Genomic DNA, 26,716 nt, shown 5'->3' on the forward strand with positions numbered 1-26,716 from the left:
TAAGCAGCGTTTATATCTATTAATTGCAGAATTAGACATTTGTGGTGCTTTTAATGGTGGACATTAATACCCAGGTCAGGGATGAAAGACCCAGATCCGGAAGGTGACATATGGAACTCCTTGATTTCTTCAGGTGATCCACTAGCTTTAAGGTTCCATTGGAACAGCCCCTGCTTAAGTTCCGTCTACTACGCCCACGTGTTCTCATTCATTTCACCCATGTCCAGTAGTTTTACTTTTATACTTTATAAACATTGTGACCTTTATATGTCATTGTCAGCGATTCACCGATAAGGTTTTTTTGCACCTTAGCTCGGCTCAGTTTGACTTCCTCCAGAGGGTCCCTTCCTGCTTTTTTTGTTAACGGGATGTCACTTACGAAGGAATATTATGATCTGAATCGTCATGCTGCCATGGTGGCCAGTTTCTAGTTCTTAAGTCGATGCGCATCCACATTATAGTTAGTTATCACGCAAGCCTTGGCATTGAAGCCTGTAGGATAGTTGTGGTACTGAGACAGACCAACCTGATTGTATCTGTAAAGCAAGCAGCCATTAAACTGTCTCAGAGAAGCCAAATTGCATGACCCTGCTGCTCCTACTGTATATCCCTAAAGACACTACGTCAGGTGAGAGATGAATGAACAATGCAGCTGGCAGGGCAAGCCGCTCCCTCAGCCTTTGTCGTTTCGGCTAAGTGTAAAGCAAACCAACATTGTGCCAATTAAAAGCAACCAAACAGATACTTACACTTTCTGTTTTCAAACTTTTATTTTTTGTTAATTTTTTTACACAAGATACACACTGTACATCTCACTTTTCCCAATATGTTACATTAATAGTACAAAAACAAAAGGAACAAATTGTGGAATTTTAATAAATACATATATTAACATAAAAGATTAATGATTATCCATTGCAAGTGGAATATAGAATAGTTTGTAATGATTAAGAGAAATTAAAGATTACACACTAACACAAACTTAGATTTACACATAAAGACTACAACAGGAGTGAGTATAATCTTTTTTGATTCTTAATCACTATAAAATATCCTTTATAAGGACACATTCTGGAATTTCTTAATTAAATATATTTTCCTTTTTGTATTTCTGTAATAAAAACCGACCCTGTGTTTTCTCAGTAAAATTTCACTTTTAAATACATGATAAATACAAAATTACTATGTGTGGCAACCATTTAAATACAAACATTTTTTATATTACATATTCACAAAGGACACATACTCTAGAAAAACAATAAGCTGAAATCACTACATCAGGTGATGATGGATATGCTGTTTTTAAAACTGAATGATGATGTTTTTGAAGAAAACGTGACGCTAAGGTGATGCCTAACAGTGAAACTAACAGGCACACAACAATCCCTTCGGAAGTGTGTTCTTATGACAACCATCACAACATATTTTAAAAAAACTGACAAACACCACTAGACAAAGGGCAAGTTATGTGTTGTGAATTTAAAATGTACAAATTGCACATTTACAACTTTACACATCAGGTGCTGCTGCAAACAAGATTGTTTAATTATACTTTTTTTTTTTTTTTTTTAATAGTCTTTGGAAAATTTAATTTTATAACTCAAGAAGAGAATTTCCTATGGATTCACAGTTATTCCCGATGATATATCACATATGGCTCAGTGGGTTAAGCGTCTGTACCTATGACTGGCAGGTTGCTGGACTGAGTCCAGCTTCAGCAGAATAGCCACATCTATGGACACTTGAGCGATGCTCTTAAACCCCAGGGTCATGGGTGCTGCTACAGGTGGCTTCCCAGCCTACATATGTATCATGGAGAGCAAGATGTGGTAGATGAACAGATAATTTCCCCATGGGATCAATCAAATGTTATCATTATTATTACTACATAACAATACTGATGCACACATGCAACACGTGGGTTTGCTTAAATGGAATCATTGTAGAAGGTCCTTACTGTAACAGTGTATTTTGTTCTTCACATACTGCACTCTCCAGGTAATTGAAAGGCTCATTATAGCACTGGAGGAATTAGTTACAACCAACTCAACTGATGATCTTCTATGGCATGAGTGTAATCAATTTGAAATGTGAACCTGAATCAATCCAGTAAATAACTGGCCCAGCTTATTTTCTGGCGGCTGCCTCATGTATATGGGAAAAAGGAAACATACCTCTTAATTAAAATTTTGAAGGTCATGCAAAAGTACCAAGTACCAGGACTTGGAGGCAAAGAATATAAGAAATGACTAGTCATTATCAGCCATTAACAGTCAATCAACAAATTGATGGAATGTTCTTACAAAACTGGTGATCTTATTCCAAGGACACAAGGGCCATTAAATATGAAGTTTTAATACTCTTCCCCCTTTATCTCGAAGCTTCACATTTACAGCCATAAATTTCCAGGCATGTGTCATGTTGTGGCAATGTAATAAGGCTGTGGGCATTCTGGAAAGGCAAGAGAAATTAATGGATGTCAGGAGATTTTGGATTACCTGCAGGCTAATGCTGAAATTTGCTGATAATACGAAAGCAAACACCTGACATCATGGTACTGAACATAGTTGTCACTGATCAGCTTCATCAACAATAATGCAGAAGATCACGAAAAAACTAACAATTTTTAATTGTTGTGTTGAGTTGTGTTAGCTGGATATGAAGATTTCCTTCTTTTTTTCCCGTGTTCAGTGAGAATCGGTGCTCACTCCTTTCTTTAGAAGCAACTACTCAGTTATTTTTTAATTTCAGCGACAGTGAGTATTGATATATATATATACATATATGCAAACTGAACAGTAATTTGACAACTCTTTATCTCACCGGAACAATAGAAAAATAGAAAACAAAATGTTTACAATATGTATTGTATACTTTTTTTGTGCCACTACACTACAAATCCAAAAACTGTATCTGACACTATACCAGTGTTATCTTTGGACATCACGTTAACAAATAAGTCACATTTTGGTTATATAATGACCAGATCCACCCCAACAGGAAAGCTCATGACACCAATATTGATTTTTCATCATTTCTCCACAGTAAGATCACCAATGTATGCATGTGTTCCTGTTTTCAGTCCAATTACATCAATTGCACAGCAGATAAGAACAACTTTGTAAGTTCTTAGCCATTTTAGAAAGAGTTGCATCACAACAGTGAAACAAATGCATCTACACATTGTGTAATTGTACATCCCACTTGTCTGGAAAGTGATCCATCTGATTTCCTTCATCTGTAATGGTATTTGCCTGGGAATATATATGCACATCAAAATGTGTGATTTACTATTCAAACACTGCCTCTGTTTGGAGCATATTTTGATGATCATATAGAATCTTCTAAAATATGCATTTATTAAGCCACTGGGAACATTTTATTTAATAATAAAAAGAATGTGTGTATTTATGGGTAATTAAACCAAATAGTTTTTCTTCAATTATTTCTTGGTAAGAAATGCATCAGGTTTCTAAGAATTATGCATATGTTCTGCCTACATGGTGTGCAAGGTAAAAGATCATTTATCATGTTTGATCTGAAAATTATCTAGAAGCCATAATACCACGCTGAAAAAAGGCTTGGTGGCATCAGATTTATATGGTGCAAATATCTCCAGATTTCATGTGTCCCACTGGATGTTAGTTATACAGCAAAGGCGCCATGGATTACCATGGTAGTGGAATGCATGGCGATGAGTGATGCAGTCCATCGAAATGGAGGGTGACCGTTTTCTGTGCGGCTGATCGACGGATTGTGGAGAGAAACCTGAGCAAGACACTTGTGATCAGCCACAGTTGTCCTTCTGACCAACAACTCGCATTTACAGATTCAGTGTGGCTTTGAAGATAAACACAAACATAATCTCATCCACTATGAGTAAAATACAGAAGTAATGTTTTCACGAATAAAACACGTATCCAGTTTAGGCCTCAATTTGGCTGCCTATTAGGAAATGCTGGCATACATTGGGCTCATCTGTTTCCTATATGGCAGGAACCTTTTCATTCGTAGTAACCTGATTTCTTTTCTTATGTTATGTTTGGTAATGACTTGTATATTCACCATCAGGGAACTGTAAAAGGTAAGGAGGTCATTTCTAAGGACATTATATGAACAGTTGTATTTGGGGTTTATTTTTTTTCTTGATCTTAGCTTTATTTCTTGATACTTTTTCTACAGATTGGTGCAGCAGGGTTTCCTGCACTGGTGTTCCTGTCCCCGCACTTGAGCTCTGCCTGTACCCTGTAGCGAGCAGCATGCACGTTCCCTGGCGAGCGACTGGGCCACTCCGTCATCAGACCCCTGTCGACTGCTTGATGCTGTGGAAGCTGACCCGGGTGGGGGAGGTGGGGATAGACATGGCCCTCGCCACTCTGGCACGGATGGAGTGCTTGTCCTGCCACCGGTGCCACCGTTTCCTCACCGCCGAACGTACCTGTGTAACATGCAGAAATTGGACCCCGTGACTCACATTGTTTCCAGGCCTATTTGAGACAAATGCTTCCAGTAACAACAACAGCAATAATACTAATTGGTTTAGGGTTCTCAGCATTTCCCCACATACCCAGTGAACTAATGTGTCACAATGATTGCAGGTTTTTTTTTTTATCAAACCTGAGCACACAAAGCTTAATTACATTTTTACTGTGGCTAGAAATCGAACATAATGTCATTGCTACTTCGATTACTTGCTTAACTTGCCGCTCCAAAGTATGACATGGAAAATTAACAGACAACTGATCTGAAGTGGAAAAAAACATAGTGCAGCATATTATAGACTCTGCTAATAAGCATCTTTTAAAACCTTGGCAGCCATCTGTGTGGTAAAACACAATCCTAATAACTGAACTGCATGTCAAACTAATCATGGTGTGCAGTATCTGCTAGGTTTCATTGTCACGGAAAATGCACAGCCAGGGTTGCCACTAGCAATTATGGGTCACATAAATGCATTTAATACTGGGCTCCCAACCCAGACCAATCCAATTATATTGCAAATATTTTAGGGCTCCTGTCACCCAGAATCAGGCAAATCTCAATGGCACTACAGTGCAGAAGAAATGTGGATGAAACATCTATAAACATCTATCAATTAAGGATTAAGTCAGTTTCTAGAAAATTCACCTAATCGGCTCATTAAAAACAAACCTCTGCATTATAGGAAGTGACAGAGGAGTTGCCCTCCAGTTTTCCAATATGAGATGTCAAAGTCACATTTTTCATTAAACCAGCGAAGGTTGGGTACTAATTAATGCTGCTAAGAGAGGTCTTGTATCAACCAGCTACAGACCTACTAGGCATTTAAGACCATAACACTATAAGTTAAGTTCCATGCTATAAGAAACTGGAATTCTAGTTAAAAGATACTTCTTGGAATAAACAGTGTGGCTATAATACCATCGAAGCAGCACATTCAAGCTGCACACTTTAAACATCAGGCCTGCGTTTAAAAGCAAGATTCAAAGCCAGAAAGAGCAATATGGCAATACAATGGCTCAGTTATGAAAGCCACTCAGTTAAAGGCGACGGGTTGCGCTGCAGTGCTTGCGCTGTCATTGTCTGTATAAGACAGGATTATATTTGTCCTCGGATGGTCACTGCATCAGCACCTGGATGTGCCTGCGATTTGCCAGTGGGCAGCAGTGGCAGCTGCAGCTCTCCTCCAATCAACACCAGCCCCACGATGCCGTGTAACCACATGTGACTCAACATGCTCATTATTTTCCTGGGTTTTCAAATGAAAGATTTTCTTAATTCTATCAAGTAAGTGTCTTTCATTTGGAAAATAGGAGACTACTAAAATCTATATAAAATATTAATATCTCCATTATTAAAACTATAACATGACTCAGTTTTCTGCAAGTTCTATAGTTCTATCTTGGTAAAAGTTGCTGCCGACCACATAAATAATGCAATAACTTATAATATCAGTTAGCATTAAAAATAAATGCGACATCCCCTTATTTCCAAATGAGGAGCTGTAGGGCTTGGAGCATCACAAAGCATGTGGAAGCTGAGATGATTTAGGGAGGTTGCACCCATTTGCACCTGAATTGCTAATAAGTCAGCTGTCTGAGTCAGCATTATGCCGCTTAGGGGCCTCCTAACTGCATCATCCAGATCATCACTCTCACAGATGCCAGCATATGGAGAAAGCTGAACAGGGTAGGTCACAGGGTTTGCTTTGAGATGCTTAATGGATGTTTACTTATTTAAAGGGGAAAAGCAAATGCCTGTTTTTAAAGAAGCATTGCTCCTCATGATACAAACACCATAAAATAAAACTCTTCATGTGGTATAATGAGATATACTGACAAAGTTCACAAGCAAAAACCTCGTTCCCTACATGGGTGCTAGGCGTGGGCTTGCATTTTAACCAAACATTATATCTGGCGAAATAAAAACTGACCTTAACAAACATTTGAATTAGAAATCATCTGTTACACTTAACGATATGCCCGCTAACATCCTACTACATCCGCTTTCGGGACTTCTCAATCAGTGCGTATTATTTACTATGGACCTTGTATGTTACTGTCTATCTCCACATAAGATTGTATTTAGTGACAATGATGTTCTATTTCTTTGACCGTGGACCTTATCCCACTTTGGAATAAGGTCTTGTCATCAGCATGACCTGTCTGTGCATCCTTTTGTGAACATAAACAGATCATTCTATTTGTCAATCAGTCTAGGTTGATAATTAATTAAGGGAGAGTCTGTTCGTATCCTAGCCGACTGGTCTATCGCTAGGGGTTTGGGCATAGGGTTAGTTGGGAGTGTTCATAAACCATACGCATGGTTTATGCTCAAAATTGTTTGTGCACAAAGTTGATAAATGAGATCCCTGGTTCCAACAGACCTCTGTTAATTAGTAGTCCTGCCTGTTATTTTGTGCATCCTATACAGTATATCTGTGAGAATGGATGTGCGGAAAGGATCTGAAGCGTCTTCACTGTAGGATTAACAAGATTGTTTGGGACGGGATCCAGCCAAGAGGACTTGGGCCTGCTTACCTCGCTATTCAAGAAGCAATAAAACACTGAGACAAAGAAGCCCTTAACAGTAGGAGAAAGGAGAGAAAAAAACAACAAAATTAAGCTTAACAAATCTGTAGGCATGGATTTACATTAACATGCTACAATGTGGATGGAGATTTACATTATACACATGCTACAATGTGGATGGAGATTTACATTATACACACCAAAGACATGTTGGGTAAAGCGTGTTCATTTCATTAATATACTGCAAAGATTCTTATTCACACATGCACAGGCTTACTGGCTCCACCTGTAAATTGCATTATTATACTTACTTATGTAAAGTACCTACCCCCCATGACTAGACGCCACCAATTCTAGATTATAAACCCATGTCCTTAATCGCCATGCTCTTATGTTACCAACAAAATCACTGAAAATGCCAGCAATCAAGAGCAATTTCGAGGTAATTCCACCAATGAACCTGGCTGATAGAGAATTTTGGTTTAAATTTTGAATTTCAGTATACCTGTATGTCTGCTTTACATCCAAATCATGAATATGTCTTAAGATCCAAAAATTCAACAAATAGTTTTGTCTAATTTATATAAAATGCTTTAGATTGCTACTTTTTTCATGGTTTTATTTTTTCACTTTCGGTCATAACCAGCACCACATTCATACCGATTAGATTTCATTACCAAGGGGGCAGAATTAAGAATTTGATTTTAAGGAGAAGCTATGTTTTTGTAACTCTAATTAACTGTGCAAAACTTAATTAGATAACAGCTAATTTGCAAAGGAAGGCTTCAGAAGAACAATAGAAACGTTTTTTTCCTGTAATATCAATAATTTCTTTAAGAGTTCAGAAAAAGTAACCTACTTGAAATGACTCCAAAAATGAGTTGAAATATATAAATACAATCTGTGATATTTCATCTTCTCCAGGGTTGACGAAGAACAACATGTATGTGATTCCAAGCAGAGGGAGCAGGACCAGAGTAGCTTTCACAGCTTTTCTGAAGAAAGTCAGAGTTGGAAAACTCAGCTTACATCCATTCGTGGTTAGTTTATGAGCTATAATCCTTGTTATAAGAAATTTCATTGTTCAACTTACTGAAAGACAGAGTTAAGTTTGAAATCTGTATGCAATTTATACTTTAATTAAATAATTGCTCATTTTTAATTAAAAAAGCATTGCTGTACGGAAAATGTTGCATTCATTAAAGTTGACTAATTGACAAATTCAACACAAGATAGTAATGTGACAAATTAACCTTGATTAATAATAAAAGAATAGCTTCCGTGAAGGCACAAGGCTTGGTCTTTCACAGGGTCCTCCGCGAGCTAAACTGACGAAGATGCTAATCCACAACAATTTCTTAGGAATTACCTTTTTATGCAAAGAAGGCATGTACTGTACATCCTGCCATAAAATAGGGGGAACCAATTTACCTGTACTGTATGGTTTCTGACGTGGTGGACGCTCTGAGCTTAGTCATGAGAATCCGGACAATGTTAAACAGAAAAATGAAATTGATCTGAAATGAAACAAACAGTGAACCATATATAAGCATTATGGCAATAATGTTATAAAAACTCTCAGTCACTCTAAGCTTCAGAGCTCACCATAAAACAACATTTTGGTAAACATTTTATGCAATAAAAAAAATGCACATAATAAAATCGCTAATGACGTCATCATGCACTTAGATTTAAATATCCAGGCTGAGCTTTGGCATTCCTGTGCATTTCACCTGTTCTGAACAAAGGTTTTACATTCGTTGCACATGGTTGCTGTGAAACCACCAGAAAAAAAGCAAACAGACTCACTCTAGTATTAGTAAAATATACACAGTAATAAAGTCGTGGAAAACACATTAAACAAACATGTGCACTAGAGCCCTGCGCGGGGCTGATTTTTTTAAATCCCGCTCCAGCTGAATTTCTGACCATTAGCGCCCGCTCCCGCTGTCTGTCTCTGTCACTCCCCCCCCCCCGCACACGCAATATTTCTGTCCAATCCCGCCCGCACCCGGAGACCCATTAACGGATATTCTGTATGGTGAAATAAGTTTATATGCATTAAATGTTTCATTTCAACAGAACAAGAACTAACTAAATAAAACAAATTCAACAAAAATCTATCAGCTTTGAATTGCAAATAAATGTAAACTGAGCCCAAAAACTAATCAGATGTGCAAATATCTGCAGTTATTAAAAAAAAAAACAATAACCAAATCTATAGAACAAATGTTTAAATATCACATTATTATAAACAAACAAGAGCAGCTTAAAAACAGAAGAGAACCCTGAACCTTATTTCAAAGAAATAGATTTAAACTAGCTGAACATCACAATTTAATACAATAGCTCAGAACAAACACGAATATATAACACAAAATAAATCACATCAGTTACATTCTCCATCCTGCCAAAAATCTTGGGACCCGCAGTCTACTTTTAGCCGCTCCCTCCCGCCCGCGGCAACCTTAAAAAAATATTTAAAAAAAGATTTCCGGGGGTCTCACGGGACCCCAGTCCCAATGCACGGCTTTAATGTGCACTTACCAGCAGAACTAGAATCATCGGGCCCTGGTAGATGTAGTCTGTGTACACGCCTGCCCGCTTCCCAAACCAGCATCTATGATTTTAAACATGTCAATTATTCATCTAGCAGTTTCTCTTTAAATTCTCAAACTTATAATAAACGTGTCCTTAATTTATTTTTCAAACATATATTTCTCAATAATGGCATTAATGTTTTTTTCCTGTGTTTTGTAGAGATTGCTTTCCACAATTAAACCACACTTTTGTTGTGTTTAAACTACTCTTTAAGGACTGAAATCACTGTTGTGAAAGCAAAGTTCATAGAGGCTGCAAACAGAAAGTTATAGAAGGAATTATCAAGATTAGACCCTGGGCTAATTGACTTCAATAATCTGGCAGTAAATGTAATTATGTAAACAACAACTAATGAAAAGCATCTTTCCAATTTGATGCTTGTAACCCAAACAGAATGCAAAATGAAGAGTTTTATTAAAGAAAATAAAAAAAACAAAAATTACTTTATTTTATGTACTCATAACAGACAGTTGTAAATTCAAACTCACTTTTCATTGTCGTTGTACAGCTTACCAAGTGCCCAAGCAACAATGATCGGGAACGGAATGCCTTTAAAAAAGAAAAAGAAAGAAAAGCCATAAGTTCATATTTTTGCTGCTAAATGTCAGAAAAAAAATATTTATTATAATGCCCAGTGTCACAGCCTATAGTGCTTCCCTCACCCGTTTATTCAAAGGAACATTATCGAACATTATCGCTCTGTCAAACTGTCACAATTTGCCAATGAATCTGCCTTATGTATTATTTATAAATGGCACCAAGCAAATCTGAGTTTTTGCATTTTGCAGATATGGGTAAAAAATAATACTCCTGATCCAAAGGCATTCTAATGCTCCAGTAAATGAACTGGTTAAAAGTGCTTCCAGAGAGGCCCTACCACTTTTCGTTGGGTCATTAAATGGCCAAAATACATAATTAAAATGTATTTCTCCTACAGTCATCACAACAACAGCATTGAGAGATTACAGTTTGACTACAGAAAAGCCTGACTTGCAAGTCCATGCTCTTTTTCATAAATCCAGGATGCCCACGACACCCCCCACTCACACCAGCCGATGCAGATGAACATCCACTTCCTTAGCTTGTCTGTGGAGTACGTGAGGACAATGGCTGTGTGCAGGTAGCAGCCCTCGCCAAACATCCAGAAGAAGTTTGTGACATGGAAATAATTATATGCAGCTGTGACCAGGCGACACCAAATCTTAGGGGCGAGAGGAAAAAACATACAGAAATATATAATGAACAGGGAGCCCACACGAATAACCCTAAACCTAACCCAAAGCCTAGCCCTAAGCCTAACCCTAAACTGGCAGCGGACAGGATGGAGCTCTAGAATGTAGAAATGGTTGCTTCTCTCAGGATGGTCCCTGCCGATTTGTTGCTAAGGTATCTGCATAGCTTCAGCAAATATCAAAAGACACAAATGCATAACAATCTAAGCAGTAATAATAATAAATCCCCTGGATATCAAAATGAGATAATTAAGGTGATTATCATAATTAGAAGGATTAGTGCTACTACGACAATAATAACGTGGGTTGCAGGTCTACTAAATGCTTTAATCGGTTATAGCACGTCTGCCTTGTGGAACAAAAATGTGGAGAAATGGACTGTTTTCGCCATGTTTCATTGTAGTTTGTAGTCATTGTCTGTACCTTAGAGTTTAGCTATGTTGGAGTCTCTGCTTCCAAAATGCAGCTCTTTTCACTTTAAGGACTATGCTGAAGTCTATCTAATTGCTTAGGACTGTAGATAAGTACCTTGATATTGAGTTATGGGGGACTAAGGAGGCAATAAATGCCATACTAGATCCCACAGCAGCACTTACCATGAAATGCTTCCAGGTTTGAGGCATCTCAAACCTATCGCCAGTATATTTGCCAGTATATCTGTTTTTCCCTCCTGCTTTACAAAACATTGTGTTATTGCTGGGTTCCTAGGTTAGGGGCTGGAATAGCACACCCCTTTCCAGGCGGACTGTGCATAGCCATATAGAATGTCAGGAAACAAGAGCATTCATTTATCCAGCTTTTATTTCTGAAGAACTGTCAAGAACTGTCCACTTCCAGTCATGCAATATTTCACATGGCAGCAGCTTCAAAGAGGAATGCGTGTTCTTTTTGCGAGGAAGCTATTTATCAGTCAGCAGGCAGGAGACGTTTGAGGGGCTATGCTACCCTTTAAGGATGTGTTTGTGATGCACATCTCTGCAGTGTGTCACAGAGACTGGCTCCTACTGATGGTGTAAACAAGCAACCAGAAGAGGATCTAGTTCCTCTATTTCAATTTGAACAGCGGCTGAAATACAACTAAAATGTGTAATTTAATTAACTTTGTTGTTGTTTTAAACTTGAACAAAACAATTTATCCAACAGATATTTGTTTGACATATTTGCCTCTTCACAAATGTTTCTTTGTACTGTTTATATAATTGATCCTTCATTCTTTTACTTTCTTGATTTTTTGTAATGAGATGGCGAAGTGGCTCAGTGGGTTGCACTCACACCTCTGGGGTTAGAGATCATGTTTGCATGTGGGTTTCCTCCCACAGTCCAGAAACATGTGGGTAGCTGAGCTGACCCTGCGAATTGCTCCCTGCAAAGGCTTATTGCATAAATTGAAATGACATGTCACAAGGTGAACTAGATAAGTGGTTTGACACTGGGTGGTAATTTATTCTTCTTATTATTTCACACTAATAAAAAAATGCCTTTTGGTCACCTCACCTGTCATGCCCGGCTCGTCTGCTCCTCCTGTGTGCCACGCCCCCTGCTTACCCACATGTGTTTCCCGGATCGTACCCAGCTGTGTCCGTTTGCTTTCAATCAGTCTTGTGTATTTAAGTCCTGGTCTCCCCAGTTTTCCTTGTCTGTCATTGATGTTTGTTCGCGTGAGATCCCTATTAAACCCTCGTTTGCCCGATTCCTGCCTGCCTGTTTGTACCTGCTTGCTCGCCTGCCTGCACGCTCACCCAGCGATCGCGAGCACCCGTGACATCACCCTTTTCATATTAAACATTTTGGTTCACTTCAATCGCTACCACTTCCCTATATTTAGGGACTAAGCTTTCCAGTTTTCATGGATGGATGCTTACGTCACTTCAATGGTACCTCTCACTGTTAAAAAAAGAAAGTCATTATCCTGTGTTTGTTAGAGCATTTTAAATATACTGTGAGGCGAGTCATGAGCAAACTCACCACATTGCTCTGGTGCACTTCTGGGTTCATGGTCAGCTGGACCACAAACCATGTGGCATTTCGCAGGATGAAGGCGGTAATCAGGTTCCAGTGAATAATGTTCCTTAGGCATCGGATGCTCCTATTATGGGACCGAAAACGAGCAAGGTGGGTATTGATCCTGTAGGGAGATTCATCGGATGCTGACAACAAATGACAATATTTGTGTTTGGAGCTTGACCCAGAATGGGAATAGGTCACTGCAATATTTTGGAGCATAGAAACCAATTTGCTGCATTTCCATTTTTCTCATGCACATCTTATGCTCTATGGGTTTGATTTTACTGTGTTCACCCTGGGATGCTGGTCCAACAGAGGGCAAAGTTTAATTTTTACATATACACATATTTTCCTTCCTTCCATCATCCATCCATTGTTTGTGTCTTAATTTTAATTAAAGCATTACATGACCCACAGTTGTTTTCCGGAATGAAAACTACCGTTTGAAAATTATACTTCTGTGCTGATGGATGGCCTGGTATATGTGCAGGATTCACAGTTCTGTGAAAAAATGGTAATGGTTTAGTACAGTGGTTCTCAAACTCGGTCCCCGGGAACCACTGCCCTGCTTGTTTGATTACCACAGGTTTAGTATATATAGGTTGGTAAGAACAGTGTGGGTAGTCAGCCTAAATGAACTCAACACACACAATATCCTTTACATTTTAGTCAACATGAATAATAAAATATTACGTATTTCTTGCAAATAACACCTACACTCCTTGCAAATGATCATTTTATCACAATGTTCTCAAGAGGGTGATGATGCTAATTTGCTTATGTGTTTCTAGGTTTTTCATTACACAATGATCAGCAATAAATACCCATTTTTATCACGGATTGCAGGTTATCTTTGAGGACACATAATTGCTTCAGTAATTAATATGATGAGACTAGATCTTCCTCGGTAGCAAGGGATTGTGGGACTGTGTCTGTCAAGAGTCGCCTGTAATGAGCAATGTCATATCTGAAGATGTTCCTGGTGGCCAGAGTACAAACAAAAAGTAATGGTGAAAGAGCCAGCTGGAGTAATGGAGATCACTCAGTTATATGAGTTTTTTAAAATTTTATATTATGTGACTGAAGAGATCTAAGTGGCCCCATTTTTAAAAAAAAAAAGTTTAATATATTGTAATTTATTGCATAGTGATGCAAAGCAATGATTAAGAGAAGATTCCAAATGACACCCACTACCGTTCATAAGTTTGGGGACACGTCCCTGTTTTCCGTGAAAGCAGACTTGAAATGAGTTTGAATAGGAAATATAGCTAAATAAATAGTCATTGACAAAGTTAGAAATAATCATTTTTTTGAATTAAAATAATAATTATGTTCTTCAAACGTTTGGTACTTCTTAAGTACCATTAGGTTAAACCGCTTCCAGTTCAATAGAGCTGAGATCCAGTGACTGTGCTGGCCACTGCATTATACACAGAACACCAGCTGACTGTGCTGGCCACTGCATTATACACAGAACACCAGCTGACTGCTCCTTCCCTAATTTTTTGCGTAATTTGGAGCTCTGTTTGGGTTTTTGTCCTGTTGTAAATGCCGTCCACAGGGTATGGCATGGAGTTGCAAAATGTGATAAACTTCCTTCTTCAAGATCAGTTTTACCTGTACAAATCTCCCACTTTACCGTCACCAAAGCAGCCCCAGACCATCTCATTGCCTCCACCATCCTTGACAGATGTTGTCAAGCACTCCTCCAGCGTCTTTTCATTTGATCTGTGTCTCACAAAGATTCTTCTGAACACGTCAAACTTAGATTCGTTTAGAATCTGATGTTATTTTAATGGACAAAACAACTTCCCAAGTGACCCCTAACATTTGAATGGTAGCGTATATGGGAGGATCCATGGGCATCGCTGCCATTAAATCTTTCATAATGATATACAACATTTCAACATTTCATAATGATATATTTGGACCCCCCCACATTTAACATAAAATATTAGTTTTATGCCAGTGTGTTCGCCCCCCCCACAATCAAAATGCTTCTAATGCCCCTGGGATGATCCTTGTCAAACATTCCTTCAGTTACACAGAACAGTCATAAACAGGAGGTACCCTAACAAGACACAGCTGTTGCACATTAGCATATTTTCTGTAAAATTTAGAGACATACCAGACAGTATCTGATGCTGAGAAAGTTAATATTGTGGCGTGAGGATAGTAGCAGTGATGAGAGTTGTTTCTGATATATGGCAAGAGTGTGCAAATACTCCAAGGCAATGCTTCCCAACCTGGTCCTCGGGGACCCCCAGACATCCCATATTTTCGCTCCTACTGGGTGCTGGGGGAAAGCAAAAATGTGAACTGTCTTGCAAGAAAGAGGGAGGAAGCAAAAATGTGGACCACTTGGGGGTTCCAGTGGACTGGGGTGGGAAACATTGTCCTAGGAGATGGATTGATAAGAAGGGAAGGAAATACACCTGAATTGTTTTCTTTTTGTTTTTGTATTCAGGGTTCCTGGAATTTCATTTGGGCTGCTTAGTAAATAAAGCCAAGAGTTGGCAACACTTCTAAATGGCGATACCTGTATATTTAGCCCAGATGTGGTTTATTTGATTTTAGAAACCATCCATTCATTTACTGTAACCACATATCCTATTTAGGGCTGCGGGGTTCCGGAGCCTATCCCAGAGGCTATGGGCACAAGGCAGGGAGCAACCCAGGATGGGGGGCCAGCCCATCACAGGGCACACTCACACACCATTCACTCAGACACACCACACACTCACACAGACCATTCACTCACACAATCACACCTATGGGCAATTTGGTAACTTCAATCAACCTCAGCATGTCTTTGGACTGCAGGGGGGAAACCGGAGTACCTGGAGAAAACCCCACAATGACACGGGGAGAACATGCAAAGTCCATGCATTTCTTTTGTTGTAAAAAACGATATCCATCCATTTTCTGAAACTACTCGTCCTATTCAGGGTTACGGGGGGTCCAGAGGAAATGGGCACAAGCCAAGGAATAACCCAGGATGGGGCACCAACCCATCACACTCACACACTAGTCACTCACACATGCACACCTACGGGCAATTTGGGTGGAGCCATGGCAGAGACTCAAATGTTGGTCTGAGGCAACAGTGCTAACCACTGCACCACTGCACCACCCACCTCGCAATGACGATTATGTTTCACAATGGCATTTATACATTTATCATAATGAATAATATAAAATTTGTACAGTAAAATCCAATTATTCTGCATTATATTGCTGACAGTCAGATTTTTTTTATTATTGGCATTCAGATGTACCTTTTGGAGGAAATAATTTGAAACCGGCGATGATGCATGCCTTATCTTAATTTTGAAATTTGAGTTTTCAAATATAAAAGTTGTTTCAACTAGTAAAACCAAAATTAGTAATTATTTTAAAATATGTCATTTTTTTGTGGATTTAAGACAGTGGCAGTTTGGGCTGCCCTCTACTACAATGGCATGATTGTCATTGTTTAATTAATTCATAGGGAGTACTTGTGGCTGCCAGTAGTTACATGTATAATGTACATTTCAGGGCTTCTGGAATTCATAATTACTTTTAACCACGCATGGTCACTGATCTTGAACATAGTTTTACCTGGATTCTCCTCAGTATCTTTCAAAGAAAGATCTTATGTCCCTGATGCGCCAACCATTGCAGGTATATTTCAGGGGTTCTGGAATTCATAATTACTTTTAATCACGCATGGGTTATGGCTCAATAAAACATTAACTGTGTTTGGCTCAACTAGAATATTAAACCACTATAGTATTATTAAATGCCCTCCAGTCTTTATTGTTTCTAGCTTGCAAAGCATGCCCAGTCCAGCACTGTGTCTCCTATTTCTCCGTCAGGCATTATCGTTCTCAGTTCAGACATTTCCCTTATGAATTGACTTCAATTAATTTTAAAACACAGTGACATTTTCTATTAATTAAAGTTCACTTTGGCATAAAAGAGTTTATTCCAGCTCTCTAAGGAGCGGAGGATGAGCTTTTTTCCTGACTCGAGGAAATGCTTGTCCTGTCCTCTCATTTCTGAGAAACCAAACACTTGGCATTTCATCCAACGCTTGAGGGGAGTACGACAGTGCCCCACTAAGGGAGCAGACACAGTGTGTACAGGCCATCTCCTGAGTCTTTTTTACTGGCAACAAGTTCATAGCTAGCGGCAAATATTCTAACAAGAATTGGCACAGACAGATTCAGACTTAATTTTCAGTGATTACTAGCGAAAAACTTCCAGCTGCCAGAAAGATAATTTTTTTCAAATAAGCCAGAAATGGTGTTTTAGGAACATCTGCATTTGTGTCTTCTTTTGTTCCAACGTGAATAGCAGAATTATGCCGTAAAGTATGAGCACAAAACAGTTAAAACTGTTATTATAGCAGTTCTGAAAAAGAATGACTACAACTGGTGTACTTTGTATTATGTGGTCAAAACATTGTGGATTCTTTCCTAATACTGAGTTGGGCTCCCTTCTGTCCCGATTTTGGCTTCTGTTCATCATGGTATGAACTCGACAAGGTGTTCAAAGTGTTCCACAGAGCTGCTGGCTCATGCTGACTCCAGCGCTTCCAAAAGGTTATTTTGAAATTGCTGGTAGAGCAACTCTACATCCCACGAATATTCAGTTAGACGCCTGGGTAGTTTACCGCATTAAGCTAACCTCATTGTCTTTTTTTTCATGGAAACATTCAACAGAAGAACATACAAAATTTACAAAAGCGAGGAGGCCATTTGGCACATCAGACTTGGACAATCTTAGTTTTGATGCACAGGGCATGATCTTACTGAAAAAAAAATCCATTCACAGATGCATTACTGCTATGAAGAGAGACACCTGGAAATGCCATTCAAATATCCAGCAGCACTCAAAAGCTCCTCTGTATTCATCAAGGGAAGCAGTGTGGACCATAAAAAAATTCCCTTACCATCATGCCATCACTACCAGCCTGCAGTGTTTATCACCACATGATGGATGTGTGATAGCAGGAACCGGGACACATGAGAAGAGGGTAATATTTTTTCCGTCCTCCATTGCTCAATGTTTTCATTTCTTTAGTGAACCATAATTTTTGACTCTTACAAAGGTTGACCTCTGTAAGGTTGCAAGCTGCCATACCCAATTTATGTCAAGAAATATCAATCTGTGCATTCTTTTCCGACTCTTACGGAGTCAGTTGACTAAATGTAGACCATCTGTTAATCTTCACAAACAAATCAATGTGCCAGTTCTGAGCAGGGTTTATCATTTGCCGCATGTCTTTTGGGTGGGGCACAGCACATACACAAGAGATAGCGCTGAGCTTAGAAACCGGTGCTGCAGTTGTGGAGACCAAAGCAGCACACTGGACACCTACTTTCACACTCTGTTTTTCTTGCCCATTCTACCTATCATACACAGTGCATGTCTTTGCTGCATCAAGCTGTGAAATCTTTCCTTAATCCTGCTCTGCTGGATTAAATTTAAAATTCAAAAAAGTTAATTTAACATAAACAGAGAACATTAGAGAACATAGTTTTACCTGGATTCTCCTCAGTATCTTTCAGAGAAAGATCTTATGTCCCTGATGTGCCAACCGTTGCAGGTATAGCTTTAGCTAATTTTGATTGGTATCTTAAAATATATCTCTACTTGCTATCATGGCCAATGCAGACACGATAAAGAACAACCTATACAACTCAAAATCAGGAGCACAGACACTGGCCCTGAACTGCGTACAAACATGGTTCCTGGATTTTTGTCCTTTAACGGACTGGTTTCCAAGTATTCAGTGCTGACAAAACTGGTGCTGCTGACTGAGAGGTGTGTTGATAATTTGGCTGGATGGGGTTTAAGTGCTGAGTTGAAACAGGAATAGATTCTAAAACAGGATCGAAGACTCTAACTTTAACCAGAAATTAGTCTGCTAGTCAAAACCAAAACTGTTGAAAAAATCAACTGTTCACACAAAAATAAACAGGAAACCAAGATACAGGAAACAGATAAAAAAAAAAAGATACAACAGAATCTCTAAATCAAGTAACTGAATGTGACCAAAATTACACTGCCACCTAATGGATCGGCGGGTAACGTACTCCCGCCTTCTTCATGGCCTCTTGCTGATGAGTTTCGTGCAGTGTGACAAACATCCTTCAAGTGCCAGCGACATGGCAATAACCAAAACACAGTGTATTACATGCAACTAACAGAGCAGGACTGTCACACAACTCCTCTACTCAGAAGTAGCTGTTCAGGTACAAGTTTGCCACAGCAAAAGCCCCATTTTCTGGTTCAGGATGACAAAGGCCTAATCTATCTTCTGGACTACTGGACTGCTATCTTCTGGTCTACTTCTTTTGTATGCCATTAATGGGATGCCAATTCCATTAACCAGAACGGCAGTGAATTGGAAAACTGCCTGCTGTTGAATCACAATGGCTGACTGGTGCTTTCAAACAAGCCGCTTATTAGAGATGAAAGGAAAAAGAATGCTACAGCATTCTGAGCAAAGAATGCAAGGCTTTATCCTCATCTCCCCAGTCCAGCATGTCCCACCTCTCCTACCATCTTGCCCTCTTGAAAGGAGTCTTGTCCTTTGTCTTGATGGAAATCACCTCATAATCTATATGAGTGAAGAACACAAACTGTACCAGGTCTCTTTGCTCTGCTAATTAAAAATACATTTCAGACTCTATGATGTTCTTTCTGTAACTGTGAAAGCATTACTAAGCAAATTTCTATCTTGCAACACCTGCAAACAGGAAGGATTGCGGTGGTACTATTGTTTACGTTAATTTTTTTTACCGCATGGTAATTAGCAAATCTACCTGTAGACTGGTTTTGTGTGATACCCACAGAAAAGTACCGTCAAGTAAAACTGGATTGTCAGGTCCTTAAGAAGTGCTCCGACAGCAACCAATAAAGTCAATAAGGCCATCCTGAGGTAAACACTTCCACACTCTAATTATTATTAATGAGGACACTGCGAGCTCCTTCTCCCAGAAGACGTGATTCTCAGCCTTTTTGATTTCCCAGTATGAACAAATAGACAACAAAACAAGGCAGAAAAGAGTGTTGACAGGAATCTCAGAAAAAGTCACTTATCCCCACTGGTCTGTTTCCTGTTTTGCCTTCATTGTTTTGCTCATGCCTGGGAGGCAGAGAGGCAGAACTGGCAAAAATTATTTCAATTTTGTTTTACATTTTTTTAGCTGGAGTCTCTTGCAGTGGTATGACGAGCCCATGAATCTAAACAGCTCCCTCATGTCCTCTACTTGATCATTGCCACAAGATGAGACTGGGCTGACCCCCAACTTTAACCACAAAAAATACATTTAGAATGTAGAAAGAAACCTTCAGATTCTCAGAAACAATGCAAAGCAGTTTTTCATGAGTTTCAAAAATGCTGTCATTAGTCCAACGGAGAAAAAGCAGATACTACAAGCGTTCCTGAAACACACCTCTGGTCTGGAATAACTAACTTCTGACTCGGGTGAATTTGGATTCAGAACAGTTTACCTAGTTTGGGTGGTAGGATATATTTCCTGAAAACTGTTCTATATACGTCGTTACTAGAAATGTCTGAATATGATGCGTGATTCGCAATCATGACTATGTAATGAGAAACCTCAAGTCACTGCTAAAATGCCACACTTTCAACTTTTATTCAGAGGACAGTCAAAATAAGGGTGACTAGAAAACCACACAAAATGAATTCCACAAGGCAAAGAGAGGCGCAATACTTTAAACATGACCAGTCAGCGTCCGTCCGTCTCCAAGGAGGAAGCTGACAAGTACGCTGACAAGTCCATCGTTTAATATTGTTGTACAGCGTTGTTTTCACTTCTTCTTGACTAATACACTCCAGATATTTTAATGCTTGTACAGTCGCCTCTCTGTATCCCTGGGTTCCACACCAGCAGATTCAATGAACCACGGATCAAAAATACAAAAGAAAAACTCTAAAATGTTCCAAAAAGCAAAATTTGAATTTGCCTCACGCTGAATGCTACGCTGAATCCAAACAAATTAAATAATGTGCAGATAGAGAGGGAGAATGAATATATTTTCGCTATTTTTATTTTCTGTATATACTAGAATAGTTGCCTCTGTCCTCAACCTGTATGTAGACTTTTTTCTTGACATTATTCCCTAAACTATACAGTTTAACAACTATTTACATAGGATTTGCACTGTATTAAGTATTACAATTAATTTAGAGATGATTTAAAGTATATGGGAGGATGTTCGTGGGTTACATGCAAATACTTCGGCATTTCATATAAGGGACTTGGGCATCCATAGATATTGAGAGTTAACTGTATTTGCACTTGTTTACCGCTGACATAAGGCATGTGTGCATGAGGTCGCTCTCTGATCCTGCATTGCTGCTCAGCCTGCTTCATCCTCCTGAAAACTGTCAGTAGATCGTTTAGTCAAATTACCAGAATTACTTAGCCGACCTAGGAAGTTTCCTCTTGGCGAGGGTCTGATGATTCGGTTCACGCTCCCAGTGCTTACTTACCCTGTTTTCTCCGGACTGTCTGCGTCTCCTTTCATGTGTTTTTGTGAGTCTGCTCTCCCTGTTTCTGCGAGTCTGTGTCCCAAGCCATCTCCTGGTGTATGAGTGTCTGCACGCGTTTGCTCTGCCCCGCAACACCCTACCCCTGGGTATATCTTTTGGCTCTGGCTCCCAACTACAGTATCAGTTTAGCTTCTTTGGGTAATGCTCTTGGGTCCTCCATGAGGTGTTACAGCATGCTTGTGTGGGGAGGACTGGCATAGGATGAACCCCAGCCTTGTACCCTGTGCTTCCTGGAATGGGCCCCAGGCCCATCTGCGACCACGAGCAGAACAAACAGTTAGAAGGTGGGTGGATGGACGGATGGATGGATGGACGGAAGGCATGCTGTTTCTGAGAAACAATCAATAGTTACTCAGAAGGAAATGACTGTCCATGTTTTTCATTCTGCAGCCATCAAAATGATGGATTATGTCAACTGACAAATGACAGAAAGCAGATAATACATACAGCTATTGACTAGCTCGAATCAGGACAAGAATTATGTGACATGGAACCATTAAATAAAATCAGAATGTGAACTCATGGCATGTGAAAAAATGGTGTCTTTGCATTTCCAAATTGCAGTTTCAGTCCAAAGTCATTTTGGTTAAAAAGGAAACACATCTGTTTCATACGATCTTAGGAGCTGATCTGAATGAATGAATGTTACATAGTGCTCTTAAAGACACCCAAAGCATGTTACAGAACCAACAGGGAGCCACTGCCACTGTATAGCACCCACCTGGATCATGCAATGGCAGCCAGAACACCAGTTAGATATAGGGGATGATTAGGAGGCCAGATACTCTTTTGAAAGATGCCCAGGGATCTTTTATGACCCTGGGAATCAGGACCTCAGTTTTACATCTCATCCGATGAACGGCACCACATTTACAGCACAGTGTCCCCATCACTGCACTGGGACATTGGGATCCACACAGGCCACAGGACAGGCTAACCTGCTGGCCACACCAACACCTCTTCCAGTAGCAATCCAGCTTTTCTAGTTGATCTCCCAATGAAGTACTGGCCAGGCCCAAACCTGCTTGGCTTCAGATGGATTATCTAGACTAAACTGACAATGGTATGCTGCTGACCTTTGTTTTGAAACTCTGAGCTGGTGAAAACGGTGAATTCCGTGATACCTGATGACATGTAATACATTTTTTCCCCTGCAGTCATTAAAACAGACAGCGGTTTTAAGTTTCTGCCCCCCTCCCTATTACAGCTGCTTTCCTAGGGTTAGCTGGGTAATTAGCCTTACCACTATACAGACTAATTAGTCCGTCTAGATACAGAAATAGCTGCTAACTCCCCAGTTTAAAGTACCATGTTAGTATCCATCTATCCAAACATCCATTCGTGACATTTAAGGTCATGTGTGACTGCAGGTTGACAAGGCTTCTGTACCTGCATTTGGCACTGTATTGTACGTGACTGAATAGTCACTGGGCTTTTGTTTCCACATTACACCATGTTTTAACCACAACAGGCTTCATATACTTCTAGAACTCCGTAGCAATAATCCCATTTTTAATTAAAGAGCTCAAGTTACAGATTGAACAAAGAACTGAAGTGAACTGTGAACAATGTATAACACTGCAAATTTCACAGTGGCATCTATTGTGGATCATAGTCATTTTATTACATAATCATAGGCATTCCATGTCTGATACTGTACACAATTAGACAAGAGTATTGTATGTTGCTACTTAAGAGCATCAAATATTCCGTATGCTTCTGTAAAACAGATTGGAATGCAATGCAAACTAATACAAGCAAATGTGCTGTTCTTAAATTCATCCGTGATGTCTACTCCCAACCGTTATTTTCCAGCCACCTCAGCATCCCGCTGTGTGGTTATGGACGGCCTTCCGCATATTTTCCCAGGTAACCCTTCCGCAGGGATGCTGCAATGACAGCTGTCCGTAAGCCGGCATCGCATTACCTTCCCATTGAAGCTCTTGGGTTATTGAATTTTGCCTTTGCTTCCCATATTAGCCATCAAATCAATTAGCCTCATTCACATTTTGCGAATTTCTGACTTGATATATCTGCTTTTCCTACATACATATGAATGGACATCATAGCTTAGCTGATATTGTTATATCACCTAAATGTAATATAACATAAACCAGGATATTATTACTATGTATGTGTGTTTGTGTGTGTGTGTATATATATATATATATACACACACACACACACACACACACACACACACACACATACACACACATATATATTATATATATATATAAACGGTAATGGATTTTGATCACTGGACCCTTGCAGAGGTACAAACACCAACATCAGCATATATAGAGGTAGGTGCTTTCCTATACATAAATAAGCAGGAAGGCATATTTCACCAGGCAACCTTCTTGAGAACTTTTACCAGCTACAATTCCAGTAACAAAGTACAGTGGTACCTTGGAAAATGAACTTAATCTGTTCCAGAAGGCTGGTCGAGTTACGATTTGGTCGAGGTCCAAGTTGAATTTCCCCATTAGAAATAATGTAAATTAATTTAATCCATGTAAGACCCCCAAATGAAGGCCTAATTAAACTTAACTGTCACTCCCGATCGTCCGATCCTCCTGTATGCCACGCCCCCCTCGTTAACCTCGTGTGGAATCCCGATTGTTACCATGTGTTTCTTGTTGTTTCCAGTAAGTCCTGTGTATTTAAGTCCACGTCAGAGTACGTATCCCCAGCTCCGTCAGTTCACAGTCAATGTAAAACTAATACACACATACAAAAGCATTAAACAAGAAATAAATGACAATCCCATCCCGAAGCGAGAGCAAACACACGCACCACCTTCAAGTGTCACTATAATTTCCTTTTTAAGTTCTACAGTTACTTGCACTTTTAGTCTTGGGTTTGCTGCTACCAGTGCTCACTTTATCAGGGGCCATGATTACCATATGACTAAATGTACTATAGATATAGCACAAAACAACAAATAACTAATGAAAGCAGGAACACATCAAACTCATTGGAGAGGTACCGCGAGACTAAGAGTGATTCACCAATCCGATCTGATCTGTTTAGCAGGCCAGTTATCTTTTGTCGTGTTCCAAGTTTTCAGTCGAGTTGCGGCTAGATTTTTCTCCACTGAACCATTCAAGTTGAACGTTGTCTCGACCCATACAAGTTTCACCAGGAACGGTTGAGTTCAAAGAATTTGGTCGAGGTACAAATCAAAACAATTCAACAGACCAGTTCGATGTCTGAGTTGGTTGAGTTACGAGGTGTTTGAGTTCCAAGGTTCTACTGTAAACCCCTCTTTTCCAGACTAAATTAAAATAAATTCAAGTGGCACTTTTTTATCTCATTGTGTCTTATTAGGCATCCGATACATAATATTCGTTGTCTGAAAAGTGGCATCCTATATCTTCCCAGCCAATATAATGATCCTCTGTACTACAGCAAAACACTGAAGTAGGTTGTAAATGCGGCCCTCAGTGCCTGTTATTGTTTTCCACAAGTGGAAGAACTGCTGGTTTTGCTGGGCAGAAGGGAATCTCTTAAACTGCCAGGCTCAGCTTGAACGATTTTATTAACTTGCCACATGAACCGCTGTTCTCATGCTGATTTACGGCAATTAATTAAATAAATATTTTTTTTAGAAATCCTTTGGGACCTACCCCCTGTTATTAATTCTTGGTAAAACTGCCTCATTTGCTTGCAAAATATATACTCTCATGGTTAAATTCTCTCTGTGGGCATCCGATGCTGCCTGCATACATAACTGGAGACATTCATTCATTATTTTTTTTCACCTACTGATCTCTTTATTTATTTAAAGCCACATTCCAGTCCCTGCTGTGCTCTTGTTCTGTTGAATCCAGCTTAACACACATACATAGAAAATGTTTTTTTGAGTCTGTGCGTTTTTGCAAAGCCCCAAATATGCATGTTGCTTTTGGGTTACTGAGTCACTGTGGTCAAATAAAAGTTACATGATTTGCCACAGTGAATCAGTTTCAAATCTCCAAGAGTTTCTAAATATAGCCAACAATTGGGCAATTGTACTGTCTTGACGGAAGCTGCCGCAGCATTATCCAGCTCGTTTCATCACTCTCAGCAGAAGCAAAAAATCCAGCTCTGCAGTTGGAAATGTCAAGTTAGACCAACTTGTAAAGCAATTATGGTGAGCAAGGTTGTACTAATTATCTGTCATTCTTGGCTAGTTTGTATTTAACGTCACTGGAAAATCGTTAACTAGTCCTTCAGAGTTGTCAAGATGGAGAAAGACTAAATAGATTAGAGAAGGAGATGGGAGGCAGGCATGGAGAAGAAAGTATTCATAATCTACTAAGAGTGGAGGATCATCCTTTGATACTAGTAAGTATACCACTGGGAATTTGCATACAGGACTAGTGAAAAACATATTAAATGCATACTCAGCTGGAGTACCATATGGAGGCTTTACATCTTTGCTGGTACTTTAGTATCACACTACGTAATGTTATGGCACTAGCAGATGGGGACTCGAGTCTGCGACTTGGACTCGAGCCACACTTCGCAGTCACACACTTTAGACTTGACTTGAGTCCTCAAAAGGCTTCAACTTGATTCAACTTGGACTCCATATTTGGGACTCGTGAACAATAGTTTAAAATGATTGTTTTATGGTCATGGACATTGGAGTGTGACGGCTTTTTCATATCCCGTATCGCTTTCCTTTGAGATATACACATGCACATGTAGAGGTGAGAGGTGAACGTGAAGCTTAGGTCTAAGTACAGCTTAGGTCTAAGTACAGCTTAGGTCTAAGTACAGGTTCAACCATCTATCCAGCACCCTTGGAGCCTTTTTTGGGGGATCAAGGCACAGCAGAGATGAGGCTACTCCGTCGAGCACCGCTCCGCTTATCCACTTCATAGGAGAGAGCATGCAAACACTCGAAGCTCTGGGGCAGGAATTAAACCCAAAACTCTGCAGACCTCTGGGCCACTCAACCGTACTACCACTCATACAAAAGCTGCATCTGCTGTGATAAACAATGTTCGCTGCAGAAGATGGACTCCAAAATAAGGTCTTGGATAGAGATTTGATGCTGTACTTACTAGTAACTGTCTCTTGTGTCCACTGCAAAAATAAGCCGTTGTTTGTCTGCCTTTGAAATCTCCCCACGGCATTTGAAATATTTACTGTTCTCTAAAGGAGAGTTAGTCTTCTTCAGTTATTTTTTTACTTTTGGTTTCTTGATGATTTGTTATTAAATGCGATTTACGTTTGTTTTTGGTAGAATTACTGTTATAGTGTGAAGACTTCAGAGAATTGTTTACAATTTCCTAAACAAGGAA

At 39.5% G+C, this 26,716-nt stretch overlaps 1 protein-coding gene across 2 annotated transcripts in view; it reads right to left on the reverse strand.

The window, feature by feature from the left end:
- Positions 1-847: 847 nt before the first annotated feature.
- LOC125741884 (corticotropin-releasing factor receptor 1-like) overlaps positions 848-26,716 on the reverse strand; it is a 71,630-nt gene continuing 45,761 nt past the window's right edge. For both annotated transcript variants that reach the window (XM_049013366.1, XM_049013365.1), the window contains exons 8-15: positions 12,809-12,929; positions 10,659-10,812; positions 10,100-10,160; positions 9,558-9,630; positions 8,442-8,527; positions 7,870-8,005; positions 7,020-7,061; positions 848-4,438 (exon numbers count right to left, since the gene is read on the reverse strand). In XM_049013366.1, coding sequence (XP_048869323.1) covers positions 4,298-4,438; positions 7,020-7,061; positions 7,870-8,005; positions 8,442-8,527; positions 9,558-9,630; positions 10,100-10,160; positions 10,659-10,812; positions 12,809-12,929 — 814 coding nt within the window. In that variant the 3' untranslated portion in view covers positions 848-4,297. The remainder of the gene's footprint in view (positions 4,439-7,019; positions 7,062-7,869; positions 8,006-8,441; positions 8,528-9,557; positions 9,631-10,099; positions 10,161-10,658; positions 10,813-12,808; positions 12,930-26,716) is intronic.

The sequence above is a fragment of the Brienomyrus brachyistius genome, chromosome 5, assembly GCF_023856365.1.
Source record: "Brienomyrus brachyistius isolate T26 chromosome 5, BBRACH_0.4, whole genome shotgun sequence".
Lineage (NCBI taxonomy): Eukaryota > Metazoa > Chordata > Actinopteri > Osteoglossiformes > Mormyridae > Brienomyrus > Brienomyrus brachyistius.